Below are 27554 nucleotides of genomic sequence, written 5' to 3'. Positions count from 1 at the left end.
GTCCTTCTGACTTGGGGGTCCAGGATCCCTGCATCCAGGAACCCCAAGTCTGGGATCATACTGGCTCAGCCCCAGAAATGTGAGTTAACTTTATTCCATGTCTGCATTAATAAAATGTAAGCTGAACGTTCAGAGCTGTAGCACATCTCATAGCTTTGGGGAGTAATTAGATAATCTCTTATATAATGGAATTTGCATGGACATGAGCTAATTTTAGTGCACATTTTTACTCCCTTTTTAGTGTATCTTTACTTATTACACTCAGGCCGATACAGTACAGTGCACTCCACCGGTAAGGGGTAATAGCGCGTCAAAAACGCATGTCCAACCCCCCCCCTCCCGAAACTAATAGCGCACACAACATGCAAATGCATGTTGATGGCCCTATTAGTTATTCCTGCGGATTCAGTAAGTAAAATAGCGCCTACCCAAAGATAGGCGTTAATTTCTGCCGGCACCGTGAAAGTGTACAGAAAAGCAGTAAAAACTGCTTTTCTGTACACCCTCCGACTTAATATCATGGCAATATTAAGTTGGAGGTCCCAAAAGTAAAAAATAATTAAAAAAAAAAAATTTAAAATCAGCCCGCGGCTCATGGGTTGAAAACCAGATACTCAATTTTGCCAGTTCCGGTTTCTGAACCCGTGGCTGTCAGCGAGTTTGAGAACTGACACCAGCAAAACTGAGCGTCGGCTGTCAAACTCGCTGACAGCTGCCGCTCCTGTCAAAAAAGAGGCGCTAGGGACGTGCTAGTGTCCCTAGCGCCTCTTTTTATTGCAGGCCCTCATTTGAATACTGAATCGCTCGCACAGGAGAGTGGCCTGTGCGTGAGCTGGGAGAGCGGGCGCTTGCCCGCTCTCCCGCGACTTTTACTGTATCGGCCTGTGAGCTGAGTTTAGCACACAAAAATATGTGCTAAAATGGGAATAAAAAGATGTGCTAAGCTTGGGCTCTATATCGACCTTTTTGACCTGGGACTGAATGGAGACTGAATGGAGCTTCTACAAAAATGGGGGGATAAAAAAGAAATACGATATTTGTTGCCATTGTGAGATAAGAGTGGTGAAACTAGGAAGTGAGAGCAGACAGATGATTAAATTTTGGGAAAACAAAGTAATACAAGGAAGACTCTTATGTAATAGTTGTTCAGGGGAAGATGTTCATAGGATGAGGGAAGGAAATTTCAGTACAGACTTTCCAGGGATGAAAGGGAGGAAGAGAGACTGTGGGAAAGGATTTTCTGAGGGGAGGTGGGGGTGGAGGAGAGGATAGCCTGTGCAGGAGGAGCTCAGCACAGGCCTGGAGGAAAGCCAGAGGGGAGATTGGGTGGTAGTAGTGGTGTGTGTGTGTGTGTGTGTGTGTGTGTGTGTGTGTGTGTGTGTGTGTGTGTGTGTGTGTGTGTGTGTGAGAGAGAGAGAGAGAGAGAGAGAGGGAGAGAGAGAGAGAATATTAAACAAAAGAGTTTGAATAATTAAAAAATGAAAACAAATTCTTTTAGGGAACTGTAGTCATCCTCAAATGATAATTAATTAATAATTTTATTTAGAAACAAAATCAGATTAGCTTTATGGGTTCCAAGTAATTATGACAAAAGAAACTTGTAAAACCTGAGGATTCAAAATACAGATCAATAATTTTAAAAATCCTTTCCCAATTTATTTTAAGGGGTTTTTTTTTCAGTAAAAGTTGTTTACAAGCAGATAAGTTGTGCACAGCACCTACAAAAAGTTGTTCCAATTACAAAAAGAATACAATCTAAGATGCAGAATTGGCAGACTGGAAAAGTAAACTTTCTTGACAAAACAAATTACAGGATGCAAAGTTATTGGGGCTGGAACAAATGAGAAATACCAAAAAGTATTTTAGTACTAAGTAGTAAGCTTATGACTGTGGCGTTGTGGAGGAAGATCTTACTGTGCTTTGTCATCTTAATGTTCCTCCTAACCACTGTGTCTCATAGAAAGTTCCGTGAGTAAAGTCACATCTGAATTCACAAAGCTTTAGCGAATAAGACAAATATTTTTTTTACACCTCCACAAGTATTCAGGGAAGCCATATCCTTCAGCGACGAGCGACCTAGCCCCAAATTCTCCCCAAGAGGCATAATAGCTTTGAGGGGGGAAAAAAAAGTAAACCTTAGCCTCCCAACTCCAGAAACTGAATGCTCTCCCCGGGGGACAGCAGAGGCTCCGAAAGAATAACTGCCCTCTCGTGGAAGAATCCCAGGGAATACCAGCAGCAGCTGCTGCTGTACTCTCCCCTGCCCTTAAAGAGAGGCAATGATCTCCTCTCCCCCCCCCCCCCATCTCCCCTTACCTGCAATGAGCGCTTCAGTCAGGAGTGCTACAGTCACCGCAAAGATGTGCATCATCCAGCTCCATATACAGCTCTCCAGAGAAGGACTGAGCTGCTCCGCTGAGCCTGCAGCAGACTCACTCCAGGCACAAGCCACACAACTTGTCACAGAACTCGGGACAAAGAAAGAAAACCAGAATGGCCAAACTCCGATCAGGAAAAGAGAGAGAGAGGGAGGAAAAAAAAATCAGCTTTCTCTCTCTGAACTGCCTAGCATGTCATTTCCTGAGCAGGGCAGCTAGGGAAAGTCGTCTGGAATTCTTGTAGCTGGACGAATTATTCTTTTAGTTTGTAAATTGGATTACGCTCTTTCTCCAGTTGTTCCACTCTGTCTGCTCTGTTTTACATGTGCTGAAGGAGGATGCTTCCCCTCTCCTTGCACAAAGCTCCTTTCTTCTCCGTGAATTGAGAGGCAGGGGCCCTCTTCCCCTTGTCAGCGGAACAGTTGCTGTGGGACATGTTGCTTCTCTCTTCACGTGACCCAAGATTCCTCCTCCACCACTGTCTGGATCTGTTCAGAGACTGCAGCCTCAGCTTGGTAATAATGTCAGGCAGCTTTCGCTCGCTCTCCAGCTCAACTATCTCCCATCCCCTCTCAATTAAAGCATACTTTCCCCCATTTTACCACTCCAAGATGTTAATATAGCCTGAGATATTATTTACCTCACTGACTTTCTTGCCCCCCCCCAAAAAAAAACAAAACAAAAAAACCCCAAACAAAAACTGTGACTGTTATGTTAGCTCATCCAAAGAACAGAGAAATAATGATCTACAAGCAAGTTACTTTGGCCACACAAGTACAGTTTGCCATGCCATAAAAGTTTCGTGAAATTACAGGTCAGACCTTTTTATTGAATCACTTTTATTAGGCCATATGTTTTACCCATAAACTAAAGCGCGTAACCGAGAACCTCCGTGTTTGGCTAGCCCTAAGATTTGCACTTCAGCAAAATGAACACGTTTTTAGGGCAAGAGATTTGAGGTCTTGAAGCTTTAGGAAAATGTTTTAGAAAGATTAGATAGCCCAAAATTCCACGTCATTTTAATTGACTTTTTTATTTTTCATGCTGCTATATAACTGCATGGAATTAATGGATTTGAATGGAAAAATGTCATTTAAATTTATCAAGCCCAAGTGTTTTATTTCTACAAAAACATTTTAAAAAGTTATGATGATGTACTATAGCCAAAGCACTAAACACTAGAGATGTGCATTCATTTATCACAAATTAGGCAATTTAAACGAAATTGCCTAATTCGTCCTGGTTCGGGGGACCCGAACCCCGAAATGGATTTTCCACAAACTTTGGGAAAAATTTGTTTTTCGGGTTAGTGCAGGGGGGGAGGGGCACATTAAAAAAAAAAAACAAAACACAAAAAACATCCCAACCCTTCAAATTTACTTTATTACAACTCCCCCCCCCCCATCCCGATCCCTCCCCAAGACTTACTAAAAGCCCTGGTGGTCCAGCGGGGTCCCGCAAGTGATCTCTCCCTCGGGCCATCTGGCCATTGGGCCTGCTAGGAATCAAAATGGCTTGGGCGATCCATTGCTCCTTCCATGTGACAGGGGCTGACCAATGGCACCGGTAGCCTCTGTCACATGGTAAGGGCAAAGGGCCACCAGCGCCATTTTGATTCCTGGCAGGTCCGATGGCCCAATGGCCTGAGAGGGAGACATCGCTTGCGGGACCCCGCAGGACCACCAGGGCTTTTAGTAAGTCTTGGGGAGGGATCGGGATGGTGGTGGTGGTGGTGGGGGGGGGTTGTAATAAAGTAAATTTGAAGGGTTGGGGTGGGTTTTTTTCGATTCATTTTTCCCCATTTCGTTTTTCGTGTTTCGTTTTTTCCGATCCATTTCACTGAAAAACAACCCACGGGAAAACAAATTTTTCCCATGAAGCGCCCGAACCGAAACCCGACCCAAGACAGAAAAACGAAGCTCATCTCTACTAAACACCCCTCCAGTTTAGTACTAGGCATGTGCAGAGGCAAACATTTTCTTTTGGTTTGTTTATTCATTTCGTAGGTCACAGTGATTCATTTGATCCATTAAAAAAAAAAATCATTTATTTGCTTTATTCATCATTTTTTCCATTTTAATAAATTGAAGAAGCAATGCAACTCATTTTGGGCTCTCAAATTGTGGTTTTTTAATCATTTGTAATGAAACTGGTAGGTAAACATCAGAAGGGTGAAGGCATGCCAATGCATGATCACTGTCAATGTGGCACCAAAAGTGGCGTGAAGAGCCCCACACTGTGGCAAAACGATGACAGCAGAGGCAGGACTTCTCCAACATTGTCAGAGGAGAAAACAGCAGAAAGAGTGTCCAGAACACCTAAAAGCTCAAAAGTCAGGGCAAAGGGCACGAATAACAGTGACATGAAAACTCATCACAAGACTGCATAAGCGGGGCAAAGTGGCACCAAGTGTGGCATGAACAGCTCAATACTACATGAAGGAGAAACAAAGCACCAAAAGAGTCAGAAAAACGCCAAAATAGTGAAAGAGAGCCAAAGCAATATAAAGAATGGCATGAAGACCCCAAACCATCATAAGAGGTACAAAGCAGCCACCCACAGTGGCAAGAACACCCCAAGGCTCCACATGAAGGACAAATGACACCAATACAATTGGTATGAAGCCCTGAGCAGGGAGAAACTAGAGGAAAATCCTGGAAGATGCATCATATTGTTTCTGTATGCATCATTAGGAGAAAGAGCTGTCCAGTCTCTGGGTTGTTCTTCCCTTTTCCTGTGTAAAATCTGACTTTCAATCTTGTCAGTTCCTTAAGTCTTCTCCACCTCCTCAATGGTGAATAAGAATCTATTGACTAGAGACACCAAATGCTCTTTGGCCACTAGCTTTTTAATATCCTGTGATTTAGGGAATTCAGGATATGATTCTTCACTTGAATCAGTTTTTGCAAATACTGCCTTCTTTACCTGAGAAGCAATAATAATGTAGGACCGCAATGTAGATTTTAGGTGCTGCACTTTTGCTGCCTCTGCCTTTTGCTATATTATAATCCATTGAAGGCAAAATACTGGATGAAACCAATAGTCATAAAAACTGTAAGAGACAGGAGTTTGACAAAGTCTAAGAGGACATGAAACCATTAAAAATAATTGGGTAAGACCTGTGTAAAGCATCAGATTGACAGGGCAAGATTAAGAGTTGGCAAGTAGCATAGGGGGAAGAGATTTGGAAAAAACCCTTGAAGACAGCCATAACAGAGGAGAAAGTATTCTAAGGTACCAGGCTTGGCTTAGAGCGGTAGCAACAGTGATGCTGGTGATTAAAATTGTAAATGGCAGGAGCAGATCGATGCAGCAAGAAGAGTGGCAGCAAAGCCCAAGATGAACCTTGAGGGCTGAGCATTTGCCAAGAATGCTTTTATTAATAAAGAATGATAGTCAGAGGATCAAAGACAATCAGATATTGTCATTGTTTCCACAGTGTTATTCCCATGACCTGCCAAGCAGCTTGTGGAAATGCAAAGTCTTTGGTTTATAGGGGAGTATGGTTGCAAAGCTGCAACTTAAAGGAATTGATGGAAGGGCAACACCAGGAGTGGAACCTTTGGCTTAATTTGAATAAACATGGGAAACCTCTCATGGCCTGTACATAGAAAGGATTGATAAATTGATACATCTTTCTAAATTCTGTGAATAGTGGTTCATAGCTGTTCTTAGCTGGTGGAGCAATTAGTTTGGTTAATTCTCATAATGAACAAGATTCCTCCATGCTGACTAGTTACTTGACCCCCAGCTATCAGCAACCAAATTCTTAAAGGGACAATTGGTAGGGGTGTGCATTCGTTCCCTACAAATTGGGAATCCGCAACATATAGGGCCTTATTCGTTGTATTCATGGGAAAGCGAAACGTATCACGATTCCCCACAAATACAACAAACCTTCGCCAAATTATTCAGCCACCTAGGAGCCAATTTAAACAAACCCCCTCACCCTCCTGACCCCCCCCATGACTTACCAAAGCTCCCTGATGGTCCAGCAGGGGGTCCGAGAGCCATCCCCTGCACTCACACCCTCGGCTGCCGGGTTCAAAATGGCGCCGATAGCCTTTGACCTACTGTGTCACAAGGGCTACCAGTGCCATTGGTCAGCCCCTGTCACATTGCCATCGGCATCATCTTGTGCTCCTACCATGTGACAGGGGCTGACCAATGGCACCAGAGGCCCCTGTGACATAGTAAGGGCAAAGGCTATCGGTGCCATTTTGATTACTGGCAGCCGACGCCCGAGTGCAGGAGATCACTCCCGGACCCCTGCTGGACCACCAGGGACTTTTGGCAAGTTTTGGGGGACCCTCCTGACCCCCACAAGACTTGCCAAAAGTCCAGTGGGGGTCCGGGAGCGATCTCCTGCACTCGGGCCGTCGGCTGCCAGTAATCAAAATGGTGCCGATAGCCTTTGCCCTTACTATGTCACAGGGGCTACCGGTGCCATTGGTCAGCCCCTGTCACATGGTAGGAGCACAAGATGGCATCCATGGCCATTTGACAGGGACTGACCAATGGCACTGGTAGCACCTGTGACATAGTAGGTCAAAGGCTATCAGCGCCATTTTGAAACCGGCAGCCAAGGGTGTGAGTGCAGGGGATGGCTCCCGGACCACCTGCTGGACCACCAGAGAGTTTTTGTAAGTCTTTGGGGGGGGGGGGGGGTCAGGAGGGTGGGGGGTTGTAGATAATTTCATTTTAGCAGGGAATCGAATAGGAATTGATGTACAGAATGTATCGGGGGGGGGGGGGGGGCGACCCCTTGCCAAATGCAACGTATCTGCCCCCCAACGAATACGAATCCCGAATGCAACGTATGGCGTCCCTCTGCACATCCCTAACAATTGATATTCAGAAACATGAGATTGAGCAATAAGAGGTCTGTAGTGCTCTTAGATATCCAGGGCTGCATATGTGCTACACTTAATGTATAAATGAGAATCCACTCTTAGACATCTGTGTTCATGAGAGTGATTGGTGATTGCACTTATTTCTAGAGATGTGAATCGGAACCGGAGTCGGTTCCGATTCCGGTTCTGATTCACATCGTGAATTTTTTTTCATGCGGCCCGATCGGGTTTTTTTTTTTTATCGGCTGCGCCCGAGCTGATAAACAAAAAACCCACCCTGACCCTTTAAAACAGCTCCCTTAGCTTCCCCAACCCTCCCGACCCCCCCCCCCCAAAACCTTTTGAAATTACCTGGTGGTCCAGGGGGGGTCCCGGGAGCAATCTCCCACTCTTGGGCCATCGGCTGCCACTAATAAAAATGGCGCTGATGGCCCTTTGCCCTTACCATGTGACAGGGTATCTGTGCCATTGGCCGGCCCCTGTCACATGGTAGGAGTAATGGATGGCCGGCGCCATCTTTAAAAATGGCGCAGGCCATCCAGTGCTCCTACCATGTGACAGGGGCTGGCCAATGGCACGGATACCCTGTCACATGGTAAGGGCAAAGGGCCATCGGCGCCATTTTTATTAGTGGTAGCCAATGGCCCGAGAGCGGGAGATCACTCCCGGGCCCACCCCCCGTACCACCAGGTAATTTTAAAACATTCTGGGGGGGTCAGGAGGGTGGGGGAAGCTAAGGGAGCTGTTTTAAAGGGTCAGGGTGGGTTTAGGGGTTGTTTTTGTGTGCCGTTTTTCCCGCCCTCCCCCAAAACGATAAGAGAACCCCACGAACAATTTTGTGGGGTTTTCCTATCAGTTTCGGGGAGCCCCCGATTTCTGACGACTTTGAAAATATCGTACGATATTTCCAATCGTTAGAAATACGATTCACATTCCTACTTATTTCTCATAAATGAGAAATTTTCAGTGAGTACAGTTAATAAGTTTACATTAACTAAGTCCCTACTACTTATACACACCACTTGTTGCTACTACTGATTGGGTGGTTTGGTGAGGTCTTCAGTTCAGCCCCACCAGAGACAAGGATAGCCCTGCTGAAGAGCCAAGATGAAGATCAAACTTGACTCTCTAAAGGATGTAAAAGTCATAACAAGGTTTTCTTAGGTGAAGCTGCTGAAAGATTATTACCAGTGAGGGGATCAGAACAGAGTACACCACTTTCTTCCTACTCCTACTCCTCTTTAGCTTTGGATACCTTAAGTACTTGGGTGGGCCAGGCAGAGAGGTTGCCCTTCCATAGTGTAGGAGGGCCAGATTTGGAAGGGCTTGATGATCCTCATGTTCAATCTGACACTACTTACTAGCTGGCTGTGACTTTATATTATACTACAATTCTGCATTATAATACTACGCAAAGTAATTCTTATAATATGTGCAACATGTCTCTCACTTAGGGGTGGATTTTCAGAGCCCTGCTCGCCTAAATCCGCCCAAAAGCGGGCGGATTTAGGCGAGCAGGGCCCTGCGCGCCGGGAAGCCTATTTTACATAGGCCTACCGGCGCGCACAGAGACCCGGGACTCGCGTAAGTCCCGGGGTTCTCCGAGGGGGGCGTGTCGGGGGCGGGCCCGGTCGTCGCGGCGTTTCGGGGGCGTGTCGGCAGCGTTTTGGGGGCGGGTACGGGGTCGTGGCTACGGCCTGGGGTGGTCCGGGGGCGTGGCCGTGACCTCCGTACCCGCCCCCAGGTCACGGCCCGGCGCGCAAGAGGCCCGCTGGCGCGCGGGGATTTACGCCTCCCTCCGGGAGGTGTAAATCCCCCGACAAAGATAAGGGGGGGGTTTAGACAGGGCCGGGCGGGTGGGTTAGGTAGGGGAAGGGAGGGGAAGGTGAGGGGAGGGCAAAGGAAAGTTCCCTCCGAGGCCGCTCCGATTTCGGAGCGGCCTCGGAGGGAACGGAGGTAGGCTGCGTGGCTCGGCGCGCGCCGGCTATACAAAATCCATAGCCTTGCGCGCGCCGATCCAGGTTTTTAGCAGATACGCGCGGCTCCGCGCGTATCTACTAAAATCCAGCGTACTTTTGTTTGCGCCTGGAGCGCAAACAAAAGTAGGCTATTCGCGCTCCTTTTAAAATCCGCCCCAAAATGTTTAGGAAATTGCAAAAAAGCACAAAGACATCAAAACTCCCAATGTGTAGAGGGCAAGCAGGGAATTGCAAACAGCACAGAGGCATTACAATCCTAAGGCACAAAGTATGAGTGAGGCTTTACAAACAGCATAGAGGCAACAAAACCCCCCAAGGTATAAATGAAAAGCAGTGAATTGTTAACAGCACAGAATCATCACAACCCCAAAGGCATAAAATGCAACTGGGGAAATACAAACAGCACAAAGGCAACATAACTCTCAAGGCATAGAATGCAGTGATTCACAAATAAACAAAGGCATCAAAAACATCAAAGAAACATGAGGGGGCAAAGGAAACCAATAATAGCTATATGAACAGGACAAGGCAGTGAAGGTAGCACCAACAGCATCATGAATATCCCTAAAGGAACCACAGAGCAGAAAAATTGTACCCAAGTGGCAGGTTTTCTCCAAGGCAATATGAGAGAGCCAGGAGCAGGTTGAACAATAATAGTGACATGATTAGATAGAAAGGCATAAAGACAGAAAAGATGAAGGATGGGAAAAGAGCTTTCTTTTATTCACATTTTTATTTTGGGGACAAAACAACCCAGAATAATGAAGAAAGAAATAGGGTGAGAGAACTAGGAATTAAAAACCCCAAGATGATATGTCTGTGGCATGGAAGCTAGGCATAGTGTCATCAAACCCCCAAGGTAGTACATCTAGGACATAGCAGTAGCAGCAGGACTGTTGAAAGGGTAGACCCTTAGTCCGAGACAAGGTTGGCACTACCTGCAGTAGGGAGCTTTGCAGATTCTCATCATCAATTGGCAAAGATGGCTGGTGTGGAGACCCAACAGGACCTTCACCAATACCAGCCCTCATTCCCCGCAGGTTGAGCCCTTTGGCACCGGGGCTAGCTGGACTTAGGAGTGAGTCTTTGGAGAATAACAACTCCACAAAGGGCACTGGTGAGAGCAGAGTAAGAGTTCCAAGGTTTGGGAGGGGCAGCAGTCCAGTGAGTTCAAAGGCATACCAGGATTCAGGGCAAGTGGCAATCTAACAAAGTTTAGAAATGTATCAGAGGTCAGGGCAGGCAGCAATCCAACAAAATCCAGAAGCATACCAGAAGTCAGGGCAGGAGGCAATCCAACAAGTCCAGAAATGATCCAAGCCAAGGCCAGAGAAGTAATCCAGAAGGAGACAGCATCAGGCAACCAGCTGCTCACAAGGAGCTTGATCTGTTGCTGAAGCAAAGCACTGTAGACAGGAACAGGCTTAAAAAGGCAGAAGGGCTGACATCATCAGAGAGAGTCACAGGAATTCCCCCCCCCCCCCCCCCCCCCCCCCCGTGGCCCCTTCAAGATCAGAGAAGAGGCACTGGTGGGGCCAAGCAGCGGCGGTGTGAGCAGCGGCTCCTGGCTGAGAGGGAGTTCATCGATGGCAGCGGCTTCCTGCCACTGCATGAGAGGTCGGGGCTGACCTGGGAGTGTGCTGGGAAAGTGCGGCTGGCTGCGGAGCGCAGCAGCCGGCACACACAACAAAGCCCCCAAGGTGTAGCATCAGGAGCATGGAAGCTACAGTGGCAAAAAGATCCCCAAGAGCATGGCAGCTATGCTTAGTATCAGCAAGACCCAAAAAGTGATAAATCTGGGGCATGAAAGCTGGGTAGACTAGCAGAAAAATCTGCAAGGGGCTCTCTGTCACCTTGCCTCTTGCATGGAAATTCTAGAAATCCCAGAAAAGGCTTATAGATTTTCAAAAAGATCAACATTTTCATCAACTCTGGTGCCAGCTTTGAAGAGTAAGGATTCAAGATGACCCCTGCCATGGAGAAGACATGTTCATTGGACACACTGCTTGATGGGCAGGAAAGATAATATTGATCCACCTTGGCCAGGTATGGCCAGACTGCGGACTTGTGTTCAATATGCCAGCAGATCTCTGTCCAGGTCCTCAACGGCCTCTGTGAGATAGCATGTCACAGAAATTTCTGCTGGGGTCTTTTTTGCTGGTGCGGGCCCAGGATCTCTCTTGCCAGCTGTTTTACCTATGGCCTGTGTCAGGAGAGATGGTTGTAGGGACAATGTAGTTTTGGCATATTGAGGTGGGGGAGGAAGTGTTAACTGATAAGGTGCTGCTCATACATGCGTTATTCTCTGGGGTATCCATTGTTTCCTGTGCTACGGCCTCACCATGCCTCTGCCTTTGGTGGTCCTGTTCAAACATCCTAGCTGACAGTATCTCCTTCATGTATATGAGATTTTGGGACTGGAGGGTGAGACTCACTTTCACCCATGGATCACAAAGTGTGGCAAGTATATAGGCATTGGTTTCTTTCAGAGGTTTTATCTCACTTGCATCTGCTGCACGGAGTCCATAACTGTAACATCTCTGCTTTGATTTTCTCTAGAACATGGAAACCCTCAAACTTTTCCTTTAGAATATGTGCTATGGGGAGGATCCTGCCCTGGTTGGTGCTTCTGCAACTCAGATCCTCCATGGCATCCTTGAAAGAATTTAGAATTTGTATCAGCTGCCTGATCGCTAGCCAATTTTGATGCCACAGCTATCATGAAAGAGGGTCTACTACTCCACTAATCTCTGTAGCATTATAAGCACATAAGACTTGCCATACTGATTCAGACCAAGGGTCCATCTACGCAGAAACTACACATTGGCAGAATATCTCACCTCTGTTATACATGCAAAACACAGACAGGAGACAGGCCCTCACCAAATACATAATAAGTGACCAAAGACTAGAAACAGGAATATGCAGACAAAAACTGATCTCAAACCCCCAAGAATCCAGACTCTGTATGCAATGCAATTCCAGACGCATAGAAACAGGACTGCATTTCTTCCAGTAGTGTGCAAAATACAAAGATTCAAAGATGCACATTTCCCAGAACTGACAGAGAAAACCAAATACTTCCTAAGGAGGAGGAAATCTTCAGTATAATCCTGGGGGAACAAGAGGAACTGCAGCTATAGCAGGAGACTATGTTGCATCCTGCCACCAAGCCAGAAATGTAATCTGTCCAGGGACAATATGGATCAGCACCAGCACCTAAGAATTGTCCTTGTTATTTTATTTTACTGTATTTCTATTTTGTAGCTTTCCCTTTTTACTTTAATCACTGTCATGTGATTAGCCCGAGCGCGCCCGAGATCCCCTTTCGAGCCGGATCGCTGCACCGGACGCAGCGCACAGGAACCCTGATGCCCCTACCTGCACGGTAGGTCTCGCTGCGTTCCACACCTCCCGGATCCGCCGGAAAAAATCGCAAGGACGAGTCGCCTGGACCTGCCTACACGGTAGGCCCTACCCTTGCCTGGACCCACCTCCAAGGCGGGCCCAAACCAAGCTGACCTGACCGTCCATCGGTAGGCCCGATCGGCTACACCTGACCATCCACCTGTGGGGATTTCCGCATCACCAGACTCCTCCCCAGCCAGAGTAAAGACCAGGAAGTTTGTCCTTTCTCCCCGCGGCCTCAGACCCCGCCCACCGACGCTATCCAGGCGGCGACGTGGGACCTGCCTTTTTAAAATCCCGAATGCACCTTTTGGCACTGTGCGCCTAAGGAGCGCAACAAAGGGGCATGCCCCTTGGTATGCCACTTAGCGCGTCCCGTCATCATATTGTTTTGAACCCCCCTAATAACCGACCCAGCTCTTTTCTAAGGGATCCCTCACCTCTACAAATCAACTAATTGAACAGAACTTCATAGACTACTCCATCACCCCACATTGGCCACAGATGGGCACGACTTATTCCTCTGGCGTCCACTCGACCTCATTACTAACTATCTTACCCTCTCCAGCCTTTACCACTCAGCTATGAACCATAACGATCCCTGAATCACTGCAGCTCTCATCAGTACCTTTATACCATTAGAGTGACCCACATTGTTGCAATCTTACAGCTGCCTCTACTGTTTATAATTATTACTGCCTGTTTTTAATTACTACAGCTGCCGTGCATTCACTGGCCACTGGCTCATTAATCTGAATTGTATTGCATTGCTCCGTATCACCTGTACGGCTATTACTTATAAACTGGTTTCTTCCAACCTCTCCCCCAATCACCACCCAGCACCCCCTTTAACCCACTATCATATCTCCTCCATCTCCACCTGGTCGCTCAATGGCATCCCACCCTATCCCCCATATTCACCACCCACACAACAGACTCCCAATCCCATACCACCACAAATCCCCTCCCCTTCGCAAGTCCCTTCTCCCCATCCTCATTACCCCTTTGACACAATTTCTAGAACTTACTACCCTCTCGATAATCTTATTCAATGCGCAATCCCTCTCTAAAAAAACCCCCAATCCTCAATGATCTCCTTATCGACTGTAAGCCTGAGATCTGTTCCATCACAGAAACATGGCTCAAGGATACTGACATTGTCCTCCTTAATCAACTCCCTACCCTCTCTTACGAGATTTTCTCCATTCCAAGACCTAAGAAAAGAGGAGGCGGCCTCTTTTTGGCTGTCAAAAAGCACCTAAACCTAAAGCCTGTGCACATCGACACCCCCCCAAACTGGAAATTGGCTTGTTCAAATCCCCTGAGCTACAAATCTGCCTTATCTATGCACCCCCCACCCCCAGGCTCCCTAGAACTCGACCCCTCCCCCATAATTGAATTCATCTCCAACATCAACATTGAAATCCCAGCTATTGTACTAGGAGACTTCAATCTCCACGTAGACTCATCCCCCCTCATATCTTCCTGCGAAACCTTTCTCAACTCCCTCCAAGCCATAGGCTTTAAACAGATTATCTCATCCCCTACCCACAAAGCTGGGCACTCCTTAGACCTTATCTTCATTAATTCATGTATTCACTCTCCTAACACACAGTTCCCTGGTCAGACCACTTCCTCATCAAATCACTACTTTCCATAAATGCCCCTACCACACGGAACCCGGCACAAAGCATAATTATTGTATTCAGAAAACTCTGTGCTAGTGAGGACCTAACTTCAGCACTATCCAATGCCCTACCCGAACTTGACTGCACCAACCCTGATGTAGTCCTGGCCTCCTGGAGCAACCTCACTCTTGACATCGCTAATAAACTATGTCCTATCTCCAGACGTGAGTTGCGATCATCCGCTAAAAACCTCCAACCTTGGTACACTGCGGATCTAAAAATATTGAAAAACAATCTCAGATAGAGAGAGAGAATATGGCGTAAAGACCCTTCACCGCAACATGCCTCCAGCTACAAATCTGCCCTTCACCACTACAGACTCTCCACGCTCAAATCCAAACGCGACTTTTATGCGTCCAAATTACACGAGTACATGTACAATTCCAAGGCCCTTTTGTCATACGTTGCTGACCGCACCAAGTCTGCCCTGCCCCCCATCCCGGACAATGAAGCTTCGACTAAATGTGAAGAACTAGCTCTGTACTTCCATACAAAAATTGCTAACATCCTCCTCAGATTCCCAAACTCCCCACACTCCACCCACTCTTGCCCTGACCCAAATACTGCCACCCTTGACTCCTTCGACCTAACCTCTGCCAAGGAAATTGAATCAATTATTTAAAAAATCAAACCTGCCAGCCACACTACTGACACCATCCCCACAAAATCTCTCCTCTCCATTCCCAACACCATTGCCAAACCTCTAGCTAATATCATTTACTCCTCGCTCTCCTCTGGCATAGTCCCAGACACTCTCAAACAAGCAGTTGTTAAACCCCTTCTCAAAAAACCATCATTAGACCCAAACGACCCTTCAAACTTCCGACCCATCTCAAACCTTCCCTTTATCTCCAAAATTATGGAAAAGATAGTTAATTCCCAACTTACGGATTATCTTGAAAACAACAAGATCCTCCACCCATCCCAGTTTGGTTTTTGCAAGCACCTCAACACAGAAACTCTCTTACTCTCCCTCACTGACCACCTCATCAGAGGTATGGATCAAGGTCATTGCTACCTTCTGGCCCTACTGGATATTTCCACTGCATTTGATACAATCAATCACAACATCCTTCTCACCCATCTGACGGAAATAGGCATCTCAGGCTTAGCTCTCCTGTGGTTCAAATCCTATTTATCCAACAGAAAGTTTGCTGTTAAAATAGGTAATGCAGAATCTACACTTTATTCCCTGTCCCAAGGTGTCCCACATGGTTCCTCCCTCTCCTCCACCCTATTTAACATCTATCTTACACCCCTCTGTCATCTCCTATCGGACCTCGGCCTTAAGTTCTACCTCTATGATGACGACGTCCAAATCATCATTCCCATCCATGATTCATTATCTGATGCACTGAAGCTCTGGGACACTTGCCTTGTGTCCATCAACGATTTACTTACAAACCTCCACCTCGCCTTAAACCCCACCAAAACTGAACTGCTCCTTATATCCCAACACCAAACACCTAAACCTTCGATCACCATTGATCCTGCCTATAATGTCATATCCTCTCAGCTTTTTGTAAGAGACCTCGGGGTCCTCTTTGAACAGCAACTGAATTTAAAGAAATATATTAATTCTCTTCTCAAGGAGGGCTTCTACAAGCTCAATGTCCTAAAAAAACTAAAACCCCTACTCCATTCTCATGACTTCCTCACTATCATTCAGGCCACCCTCTCCTTCAAATTGGATTATTGCAACTCCCTCCTGATAGGGCTTCCCTACTCCGCAATAAAACCGTGTCAAATGCTCCAGAATGCAGTTGTGAGGGCCATCACAAATGCCCGGAAATCTTCCTACATCACTCCCATCCTTAAAGACCTCCATTGGTTCCCCTTTCCTTCACGTATCCTCTATAAAACTCTCTCCATCATTCATAAATCCATCTATTGTCACAATTCCAACTGGCTTGACAAACCCTTCTGCCTCACACTCTCTAACCGACTCACCAGAGCAAACAATAAAGGAACCCTCCAGGTACCCTCTATTAAAAAGGCACATCTCTCCTCCACAAGGGATCATGCCATCTCCAATGCTGGTCCACGTGATGGAACTCACTTCCCACCTTTCTTCGACTTGAGCTCTGTACCACCAAATTCAAAAAGAAATTAAAGACATGGCTCTTTAAGCAGGCTTACCCAGATTAGACTCTTACCACCCTCTTCCTTTTGCTAACCTCCATTTGAACTGAGCCTGTATAATGTTTTTGTTATCACTTTATGTTACTTGCAGTACATTACTTTTTATTTGCATTATATTCCTCTTTGCTCTGTCTTCGGCTTCCTCTCGGCCTCTTTCTGTTCATTGCCCATCCCCATTACCTGTTTTTTTGTACTTTCCACCTTTTAGTTCGAATGTAAACCGGTATGATGTTCCCCACTAATGTCGGTATATAAAAGCTTTAAATAAATAAATGTACTATTTTGCCGATACATAAGAACCTAAGAAAATGCCATATTGGGTCAGACCAAGGGTCCATCAAGCCCAGCATCCTGTTTCCAACAGTGGCCAATCCAGGCCATAAGAACCTGGCAAGTACTCAAAAACTAAGTCTATTCCATGTTACCATTTCTAATGGCAGTGGCTATTCTCTAAGTGAACTTAATAGCAGGTAATGGACTTCTCCTCCAAGAACTTATCCAATCCTTTTTTAAACACAGCTATACTAACTGCACTAACCACATCCTCTGGCAACAAATTCCAGAGTTTAATTGTGCGTTGAGTAAAAAAGAACTTTCTCCGCTTTATTTATTATTTATTTATTTAACAGTTTTATATACCGACCTTCATAGTAAATAACCATATCGGATCGGTTTACAATTAACAAGAATAAAAACTGGGGTAACTGGGGATTTGTTTTAAATGTGCCCCTTGCTAACTTCATGGAGTGCCCCCTAGTCTTTCTACTATCCAAAAGAGTAAATAACCGATTCACATCTACCCGTTCTAGACCTCTCATGATTTTAAACATCTCTATCATATCCCCCCTCAGTCGTCTCTTCTCCAAGTTGAAAAGTCCTAACCTCTTTAGTCTTTCCTCATAGGGGAGCTGTTCCATTCCCCTTATCGTTTTGGTAGCCCTTCTCTGTACCTTCTCCATCACAATTATATCTTTTTTGAGATGCGGCAACCAGAATTGTACACAATATTCAAGGTGCGTTCTCACCATGGAGCGATACAGAGGCATTATGACATTTTACGTTTTATTCACCATTCCCTTTCTAATAATTCCCAACATTCTGTTTGCTTTTTTGACTGCTGCAGCACACTGAACTGATGATTTCAATGTGTTATCCACTATGACACCTAGATCTCTTTCTTGGGTTGTAGCACCTAATATGGAACCCAACATTGTGTAATTATAGCATGTGTTATTTTTCCCTATATGCATCACCTTGCACTTATCCACATTAAATTTCATCTGCCATTTGGATGCCCAATTTTCCAGTCTCACAAGGTCTTCCTGCAATTTATCACAATCTGCTTGTGATTTAACTACTCTGAACAATTTTGTGTCATCTGCAAATTTGATTATCTCACTCGTCGTATTTCTTTCCAGATCATTTATAAATATATTGAAAAGTAAGGGTCCTAATGCAGATCCCCGAGGCACTCCACTGCCCACTCCCTTCCACTGTGAAAATTGTCCATTTAATCCTACTCTCTGTTTCCTGTCTTTTAGCCAGTTTGCAATCCATGAAAGGACATCGCCACCTATCCCATGACTTTTTATTTTTCCTAGAAGCCTCTCATGAGGAACTTTGTCAAACACCTTCTTAAAATCCAAGTATACTATATCTACCAGTTCACCTTTATCCACATGTTTATACATGTGGCTACATGCTAAATAAATAAATAAATATAAAATAAGAATTGTCATGACAATAAAGTTATCTGAATCTGCTCTGCTCTCTTCTGATCCTCTTCCTACTGACCCCAATGCTGGCTGTTACCCCAGCAACATGTGGTGAAGGATGCTGAAGCAGACATAGCATCTCCTCTGTGGTCTCTGGGCTGTAGGTGCAGATGAGGGGAGGAAGAGGAAGTGAACACCTCCCCTTGAGGTGGGCTTTAAATGTTTTGGGTGGAGGGTGGAAATGTTGGAGGATGAATGTTGGAAGATGGAGAAGGCAAAGAAAGGGTGAATTCTGGAGTTGGAAAGCAGACAAGGAGGAGATTAATGTCAATGCAAACTTGGGCTGTTTGTTGAAGTAAGTGAATGATTTCATTTTGATAGTTTTTTTGAACATTTTGAGGTAATCGAATTTTGAATGCTTATGAGAGATATGTGAATGGAGAGGAGCTAGGGCTGAAGCCTTGACAATTGCTAAAACTGCTCACAAGTTTCAAACTTGTGTTAATTCACCCACTTCATGTGTGTCCTACAAACCGAAATGCTGTGATATTGTATTAGATACCTCTCCTCTATCAATGTTTATTTAAAAAGTTTTTATATACCACTATTTGGATATAGCCATCATAACGGTTTACAATATTTGTCAATATCTAATAAATAACAAGCAACAGTACCAACCATATCCCATTAGGTAATCATGAAACATGGAGAGTGACTGGCAGACTACAAACTGCATTGTAACTTCATCAAAGTGAACCAATTACCAATAGTGTACGTGAGACTGCAGGAACTCCACCTGACTTGCAGGAAAGCATAATTTTAGGAAGAACTGGAAGAACAGAAAAGTAGGAAAAATGCCAGGAAAAATATGTGATCCATTTTAGATGCTACATAAGGTACATAAAATAGAAGAAAAACATTTTTGTGGTACTTCCCCTTTAATTTTCTTATCCTAGACTGTGCAATTACGCTTGTGGTTGGAAACTGCAAGGTTTCTGTATTTCTCGAGAAACGGCTGACCTTGTATTTCCATCTCTGTGAATGACTGGAGGCCAATCTGTCGGCTGTTTCACGCTTTCATTTTGTTTCCCAATTTGACTTGATACCTGTGAAATTTTCAGAGTTCATATTGCCCCCTAAAAATATACAAATATTGATTATATAAGTGTAAAATATCTTTGCATGGAGAGCTCCACCCAAGTTTGGGAAAACAAAATCTTGTTGAAAGCTATTTAGCAACTTTAGTGAATAAGAATAAATCACATCTTGTGTTAAAAAGTGCAGCTCAAAAGCTATGCATATCTCAGAAAAAAACATAGAAACCCTTATGTGATTTATCTTATTGACTGACCAATTTCTAAAAGTCAGCACTAGGCACTTGAATTGTGCAGAGAAAACTTCTTGTTTTGGTTCATTCATTCATTTTGTGGATTACCTCCATTCATTTCAAACAAAATAAGATGTTTATTTGTTTCTTTTGTTTCTCATTAAAGCCAATTCTAATGAAACTTGTGGGAGACAAAATCAGAGGAAATAAGAGAACTGCTGGGCACTAGAATGTGGCAAAGTGGCACCATACGTGGTATGAATAGCTTAAGGCACCATAAATGGGCAAAATGGTACCAATAGTTGCCTAAGACATGAGAAAAGCAACAACAAGAGTGCCAAGCATACCATAATGCTTCAAAATAAGGCACTGATAACAGTGGCATGAACCACCAAAGGCAATACAAAAGGGGCAAAGTGGCAACAAGAGTGGCATGAACATGCTAAGGCACCATGGAGGGAGAACAAAGCAGCAAAAGTGCAGAAAAAAGATAGCCTGGTACTGACAGAGGAACAAATTAGCACAAATTGTGGCATGAAGACCTCAAACCTCCAAGGGAGGTGCAAAGCAACCACCTGCAGTGGCAAGAACACCCCAAGGTGTAGAGTCTGGCATATGGCAGCAAGGCAGAGTAACAAGGTATAGGTGGTAGAGCAGCAAGGTAGAGTGACAGAAAGACCACCAAAGTATAGCAAGAGGAGTATAGCAGCAAGGGATAGTGGCAGCAAGAGCCCAAGGTGTAGAATTTCAGTTGTGGTAGCAAAGCTGAATGTTTGCAAGGGATATGGCAGCAAGGGATAGTGGCAGCAAGACCCACAAGATGCAGTTACAGTACCAGGTTTATGGCAGCCAGACCACCAAGGAGTAGCATAACGGATATAGCAGCAAGGCATAGTGGCAGCAAAATCCCCAAGTATAGCAGGGGCATGGCAAGTAGGCAGAGTGGCAGCAAGACTGCCCAAGTGTAACATAGTGGGTATAGCAGCATGGCAGAGTGACATCAAGACCCCCTAATATATAGCATCTGGGATATGGCAGCAAGGCTGAGTGATAGCAAGAACCCCAATGTAGATCCTCAGGTCCAGATCATCCATCCCATCTACTTGACCTCTTCTCCTGCCTCAGCTCTGTCCTGGCTACTACCTCACTCAGCAATTTCTCGGTAGCTATGTTTACTAGTCTCCCTGTGATGGACAATAGACTTGAATGGGAAACGAATAAATGTAACTAAAATGTTTGCTTAATTCATGGGCATCCTCTATTTGTTTTGGGGATTCACAAGTGAAAGAATGGTCTAAGTCATTGCATTTTACACATTTGTTTCAAATGAATGCACATGCCTGCTAAGTACTGGAACCTTATAGCCCCTTCTTTCTACAACGGGTCTTCCTAGTCCTCTACTGGGATACCCATGAAGTGTCCTGCTGGGTACTCCTCCCTAACCCATTAATTGCTTAGTGACTATGAGGCTAATGAAGTAAAGTGTTAATTTTGGCCACTGATGTGTGTTAATTATCTCACATTAATGGTTCCTTGATAACAACATGAAAATTAGTTGGCCTTAATTGTCCAGATTTAAAGTGAGCAAATTAATAGAGATGTTATTGCAAAATCTTAACTACATTGTCCAGAGGTATAGTTACATTTTTTGTGTTAATAGGTCTGTGCTCACTTTTAGGTAATGAGCTGTTTTGCATAAGGTTGCATCTCATTACTTCATTAACATTGGATTTTGTATTAAAACTCTTGTGAGCTAATTAATACATATTAAAAGTGCAGTGTTTACACATTTGAACTAGACTGCACACATTTAACAGCACTTTTAATGCCCTTGTGAAAGTGTTAGCTGACTTTTATACTTTGGCTTCTATGAAAGTATTCAAAAGAGGTATTTTTTTTAAATATAAGAGCTTCAGTGTTGCTATGATGGTAAGATGTACATTTAGCTCTGGCCTTATAATTAGTAGTTTAAGGAAAGTTACGTTTACATATTGTAGGTGTTCCCTTGTCTCCAGAGAGAGCTTAAAATCTAAGGGCTCTGTTTACTAAGCATCTTTCCTATAGACACAAACTGGAAGAAAACATTTAGTAAATCAGCCTTTAAGTTTGTAACTGACAAAGGAGGGAGAAGTGACTTGCCCATGTTTTCCTGGTTCTCAGCTCGCTGCTCTATGTTTGTGGTGTCAGTGCCTACAGAATGTGGTGGAAAATGTATTTCTTGTATGATGAAATATAAATGGAGGTGTTGCAGGTGTTGCCTGATAGAGGGATAGGCGTGATATCTGTCTACAATAGTTTGTGTGATAGGGTAATGTCTTATAGTGCTATAAGCAGAATGAGTACTGCTGCTTGCTAGTGCACTTCTGCTATTGTGTCAATAATATATGTCTTTTGATCTTATAGTCATGAGTATCCACAGTGCCATGGATGATGAGAAGAAGAAAGCAGAAATGTTAAAGAAATACTTCTATTCACTGTTCACTGAAGAAAAGTACTGTAGAAGGATCATTAACAATAGAAGGAGTACTTATAATGGAGCATTTGCTACATCATGGCTAAGGGAACCATTTTTTATTTTGGGGGGAGGGTTTCTGGATTTGGTTTGTTCAATTCATTTGCTGAAATGAAATAAACAAAAAAAAACCTAAAGTAAAAACACATCCCTCTGTGGATTCCTCCTTCCCCCCACCATGGCTTTCTTCTGCCACCTTATCCTTTCCGTGGGCTCTCCGCAGATGAAGGGTTAAAAAACATCATTGGTCTCAGGACGTCTGGCATCAAGTTATTTTACAGCCATGTTGCTTTCTGGCCACGTTGCTTTAGAGTCATGAAAGAACTACAACAGTAACTTTCAAAGCAGCACACAGGAACACATTTGTGTGCCCAGGGACACAGCCATTTTGTAACTTGCATGCATATATGTCTGCATGTTATAAAATAGCCTGGTCATGTGCACGTGTGCGCCTAATTTTAAGTGGGCATGCAAGTCCCGCTTCTGCCGTGCAAGTCAGGGGATTTTAACAGGGGAGCGTGCCCACGCCATTTCCAGTTTACCAGTTTGCCCACCAGTTTGCCAGTTAACAGATAGGTCTTCCAACCCCTCCCTGGTTTGGTAGTCTACTCTCCCCCCAGACCCTTTAAACCTCTCAGAAAGGGCTCAATCCTTTTACTTTGTAATTTACATGTCATCCATAGCAGAAGTAAAGTTATGTGGAAGGGGCCTATGACGGGCACCAGGGTACGTAAGTATTTACATGCACATCTCTTGGCCAGACCATGAGATGCCCAGGTCCCGCCCAGGCCACATGTACGCTCACTTTTTGGAAACTTTTGAGAAGTGCATTTATGCGCTTATCTAGGCACTTTTAGAAATACGATTGACGTGTGCGAGCCCAATGTCTTCGGCATCCCCTAATTGAAGCGCAGACCAGGCTTCAAAATTAAACTGTTGGTGATGGGCAGCCATGAGTTGAGCAGGAGCATCTGGGGATCTCTCCTGCTCCTTTCATTTCTTGGAAGGAGTAAGGAAGCCATGGTGTTATGGTTTGAGGTGTTTGAGTGGATTCTTGGGTATTGTGGGAGACAACCACGTCCATGGGGAGGAGCCCCGCGGGGAGCCACAGTACTGGGCTAGACTCAGGACGCACAAACACAGAGTTTTGTCTTTTATTGTACAGCTGTTGTATACCACCAGAGGTGACAGTAGTGAGGTGATCCAGAGGTAGCAGTCCAGGGACCCTCGGCAGAAGGGACCTGTCTCACCAAGATGGTATAGGGATATCCAGGTGTAGGTTTCCCAGCACGGCAGAGCTGTAGATGAGACAGACTGAGAAATAGATTACTCACTAGATGGTAGCTGTAACGTTGATGATTCCACCAGGCAAAAGTAGATGGTAACAGGCACCGAGGCAGGAAGAGCAGGCCCTCAAGGAGTGGGTACCTGATCCCAGATAGGCACCTGAAAGAAAGCAGAGGGCCCCCGAGGAGCGGGTACCCAGGTTAGAGGATACCCCGAAGGGCAGAAAGAGCTTCCAGTGGCAGCACGGAAGCGGCAGAGTAGCTTAGACCGGACGAGTCCCTTCCTTGCTAACTCAATGAGCTAGCAAACAAGCTTAGGCTAAATACCCGGATGACGTGACATCACCTGAGGGGGACGCCCCCAAGGTTCCCGCCATGACATGGATAAAGATGTGGGTGGCATGAGAGTGCGCACCCTAAGAGACCCTTAGGAGAAACATGGCGTGAGGCTTTGCCATAGCCGTTCCGGGGACGCCGGAGAATGCGGCTTGCAGATGCGTTGGTAGCCATCTTCCCAAGGCTAGTGGGGAGAGCAGAGAAAAAGGTGAGGCACAAGGGTTGAAGCCATCTGAGACCGACAAACGCAACACATGGTGAGGGATTTTTTTTTTTTTTTTTTTACATTTTGTGGCAAATAGCAAGCACTAATAGTGTGTACTATTTATCGAAACAAAAAAAATCTTTCAAATTTTGGGGTTTTCTGAGGCACCAGCTCTTTATTTCATTTGAAACGAACCAAACTGAAAATGGGCTTAAAAACATGCACATCCCACCTACAAATAGATACAGTTATATGGCTATCTACTGTATGCTTTAAAAGTACTCATGATGAATACTACATATAATACTTGTGACAATTTTATCCCTATGAAACATTTTTAAGAAAAAACTTGATATTCTGGACTATTTGTCTCATGTCATTACTTATTCTGTCCAGAACTCATGCTGGTGAAACATTTAGAAGTGAATTTTCAATGCCATTAGCATGCATAAAGCACAGGTTTATGAGTGTAAATGGCTTGTTAAAAAATTACTCAGCATATTGTTACATGTACAAAAAGAGGCATTCTGGAGGAGAAGTGTTGAGATGAAGTTTGGATTTACTCTTATACTTTTGTAACTGTGTAGTTGAGTTTCTGTACATACTTTTGCATAATGTTCATAGCAAATCTATGCATAAAAGTTTGTTGTGAAACTTTTTGCAATTTATCTAAATAGCTGCCCTATAGGTTATCCACAATATTACAAAATTACCCTTTGAGGGAACCACAGGATGGACAAGCTCAAGAGACATAGCCAAATGTTGTGAACCTGCCCGCAAGGAGCGCTTCATGGTACAATGCCTTCTTCACTACCGCAGCTCAAACCTCCGGAGGGAATCCCTTGCTTGAAGCCAAGCCGTGTCTTGGTACTGAATCCCTTGCTTAAAGCCAAGTCGTATCTTGGTCATGTGTCTTGAACTTTGCTCGCCCTCGGATACCTTATGCCTGCACCATCCATGCCTAAGACTCTGTTTGAACCTGCTCCGTTGCAGCGTGGTCCACGACCAGCCACTGGCGGCTGTGTAGGGCATGCCTCGGTGCAGGCCTCTTCAGTATCTTTGTCATGTTCCAGTATCAGCTTCCATCATCTTGTCTAGAGGCTCTGAGTCCAGCGTGGTCCGCGACCAGTCCCGTGGGTGGATTGTGTAGGGCACCCTGCGTCACAGTCTGAACCAAGTACTTTGCTTGAGTCCTCTGAATTCCTTGTGCATCCAAGTACCTTGTTCCTGAGTCTTCTTCTGAATCTCCATGCTCTGGTCTTCGGTGCCCTGGCCTCCATGCGGCCTGCCGCTTCTTGCTGTTACCCAGCGGCAGGTTCGAAAGGGCTTGGAATGGTCGGAGGACTGTTCATAAGACCACCATTGCATTGATTGTCTTCCCGAAGCGTGCAGGTCTGGAGGAGGGTCAGTCTCTTCAGTCATCTGTCTTCAGTCCAGTCTCGCTCCTGTCCAGCCCATGCTCGGGCATGCCTCGCCTGCCCCGGCACCTCTTCGGAGTTCCTCTGGGGTTGAGCCGTGGTCCAAGAACACACATTCCCCTGGTAAGCGGAATCGCTCTCCTAGTGTTTCCCAACAGATGTGAAGCCCTCTGAGCTTTCCCATGCTCAAGGCCTACAGCTCCATAACACCAAGGGTATAAGAAGCAAGGTAGCATGTATTGGAAGACAAAATTCAGGAAAACACAGTCATTCATGCTCCCAGCCTTGGTGCAAAAATATGCTGTCTGGTTCTTAGCTAAGATCTTCAAGCCTTTGGGTAGCATGGCTTACTCAGGGCTATCCAGGATCAGCATTCAGCATTTAAGCCAAGTGGAAGTTCTTAGGTCTAGAACATAGGGAGAACACTTGTTTTTAAATATGGGGAAAATCCTTGTTTTAAACATAGGAGAAGCACTGGGCTTTTAAACATAGGAAAAACATTTAAACAAAGTATAAGAATCCTGCAGAGCTTCCTGCTGCTAAAGGAAAAGACATGCCAGGTGAATATTTTTGCCCAGCACTTTCCAAATATGGAGGAAATATCAGAAATCAATTTTTTTTCAGCCAGATAAAAACCATCCCAACCCAAGTATCTGTGCATCTTAGCTCACTTTCTCATCACCCAAATATTGGCACAATTGAAGCATATCCCTGCCTACCTTCAAATCTGTTTATTAGATACAATATCAGTTCCTTCTTGTCAAATCCCTTTGGTTTAAATTTGAACAAAACCCTCATTGTGTTTGGATGAAATCTAAACTCCAGCAATCCCTTTTGCGCTTATGAAAATTACTGACACATTTTTATAGAGATTTAGTAATAAGGAATATTAACATGGCTGGAATGCTACTATCTATTAATACAGTACTTATTCTGTCTCTTGGTTTCACACCTAAAGTAGTATTATTAGATATTTCTTTTAAAATATCCCCTTCTCTTCAGCTTTAAGGTGATATTTTTTTACTTTTGTGCTATGTTTATGAATATACAGTCACCAGACCATACACGTGGGCAGTCATAGGCTCATTACAACAGCAAAATAAAATAAAATGTAACTTTCCAGGAAAATGAATGTGATATGTAAGAAATGAGGAGTTGCTGCAACAAACAGAGGGGTCATTTATCAAAACACATGCGATAGCACCATATCGTATGGTGCATTGCACATCTGAAAAAGAGGAGGAGTGGGCTTGCTGATTTTAACTACACCTTTTTCAGTAGTGTTAAGCCATGTGATAGCTTGCATTATGGGGTGGTGAGGTATTAGTGCAGTCTCCTGAAAGGAGAGGGAGAGGGTGAGAGAGAGAGAGAGAGAGAGAGAGTACCCATAATGTCCTCTCCCTAGATGTTACCCAGGTAGAGAGTCCATCAAGCTAGGTTGAGAGAACCTTGCACAAATATCATCTTGGAGTGAGTTTCCTCACTCCGTAGGTCATCAAATCTTCACAAGAGTGCACTGTTCTGTTTGTATTAGGGATGTGCAGACAAAATGTTTATGTTCATAAGTCCATAAGTCGAAAGGGGGGGTCAATTTTGGTCAATATGGACATATGTAGAATTCCATAAGTTGAGTCTATGTCCATACGTGCACCGATTCGCCAAATAAAAATTGAAACCCCTCACCCTCCTTAATCCCCCCCCAAGACTTACCAAAACTCCCTGGTGGTCCAGCGGAGAGTCAGGACGCCATTTCTATATTCCTTTGCGAGGAGCACGTGACGTCGGCGCCATGTCGGAGTGACGCGGAAGTCACGTGATTCCCTGTGCGTTCGCTCCGGGACACAACCGGACACAACCGGAACTTTTGGCCAGCTTGGGGGGGCCTCCTGACCCCCCCAAGCTGGCCAAAAGTTCCGGTTGTGTCCAACGAGGGTCCCGGAGTGAACACGTGGGGAATCACGTGACATCCGCGTCACTCCGACGTGACGCCGACGTCACGTGCTCCTCGCAAAGGAATATAGAAATGGCGTCCTGACTCTCTGCTGGACCACCAGGGAGTTTTGGTAAGTCTTGGGGGGGGGGATTAAGGAGGGTGAGGGGTTTAAATTTTTATTTAGGATCAACAATCGCGATTTCCAACGTATTCAACATAGCTATGTTGAATAAGTTGGAAATCCGATCGTTTTCGCCTCATCACTTTTTTAAGTTAAAAAAAAAAATTACGTTGCGTTTTACATATGCGTTGAAAACGAATGCACACCCCTAGTTTGTATGTCTCATGTTGAATGTCAAAGTGGTCCCTAACCC

At 44.9% G+C, this 27554-nt stretch overlaps 1 protein-coding gene across 1 annotated transcript in view; it reads right to left on the bottom strand.

The window, feature by feature from the left end:
* The window catches only part of VSTM4 (V-set and transmembrane domain containing 4), a 118387-nt gene extending 115529 nt beyond the window's left edge, over nucleotides 1-2858 (bottom strand). Inside the window, exon 1 of the mRNA XM_029609623.1 lies at nucleotides 2317-2858. Coding sequence (XP_029465483.1) covers nucleotides 2317-2371 — 55 coding nt within the window. The 5' untranslated portion in view covers nucleotides 2372-2858. The remainder of the gene's footprint in view (nucleotides 1-2316) is intronic.
* Between the last annotated feature and the right edge of the window lie 24696 nt (nucleotides 2859-27554).

Source organism: Rhinatrema bivittatum, chromosome 7, assembly GCF_901001135.1.
Source record: "Rhinatrema bivittatum chromosome 7, aRhiBiv1.1, whole genome shotgun sequence".
Lineage (NCBI taxonomy): Eukaryota > Metazoa > Chordata > Amphibia > Gymnophiona > Rhinatrematidae > Rhinatrema > Rhinatrema bivittatum.
Note: the sequence above shows the minus strand (reverse complement) of the source record. Positions and strands in the feature narration are given on the sequence as shown.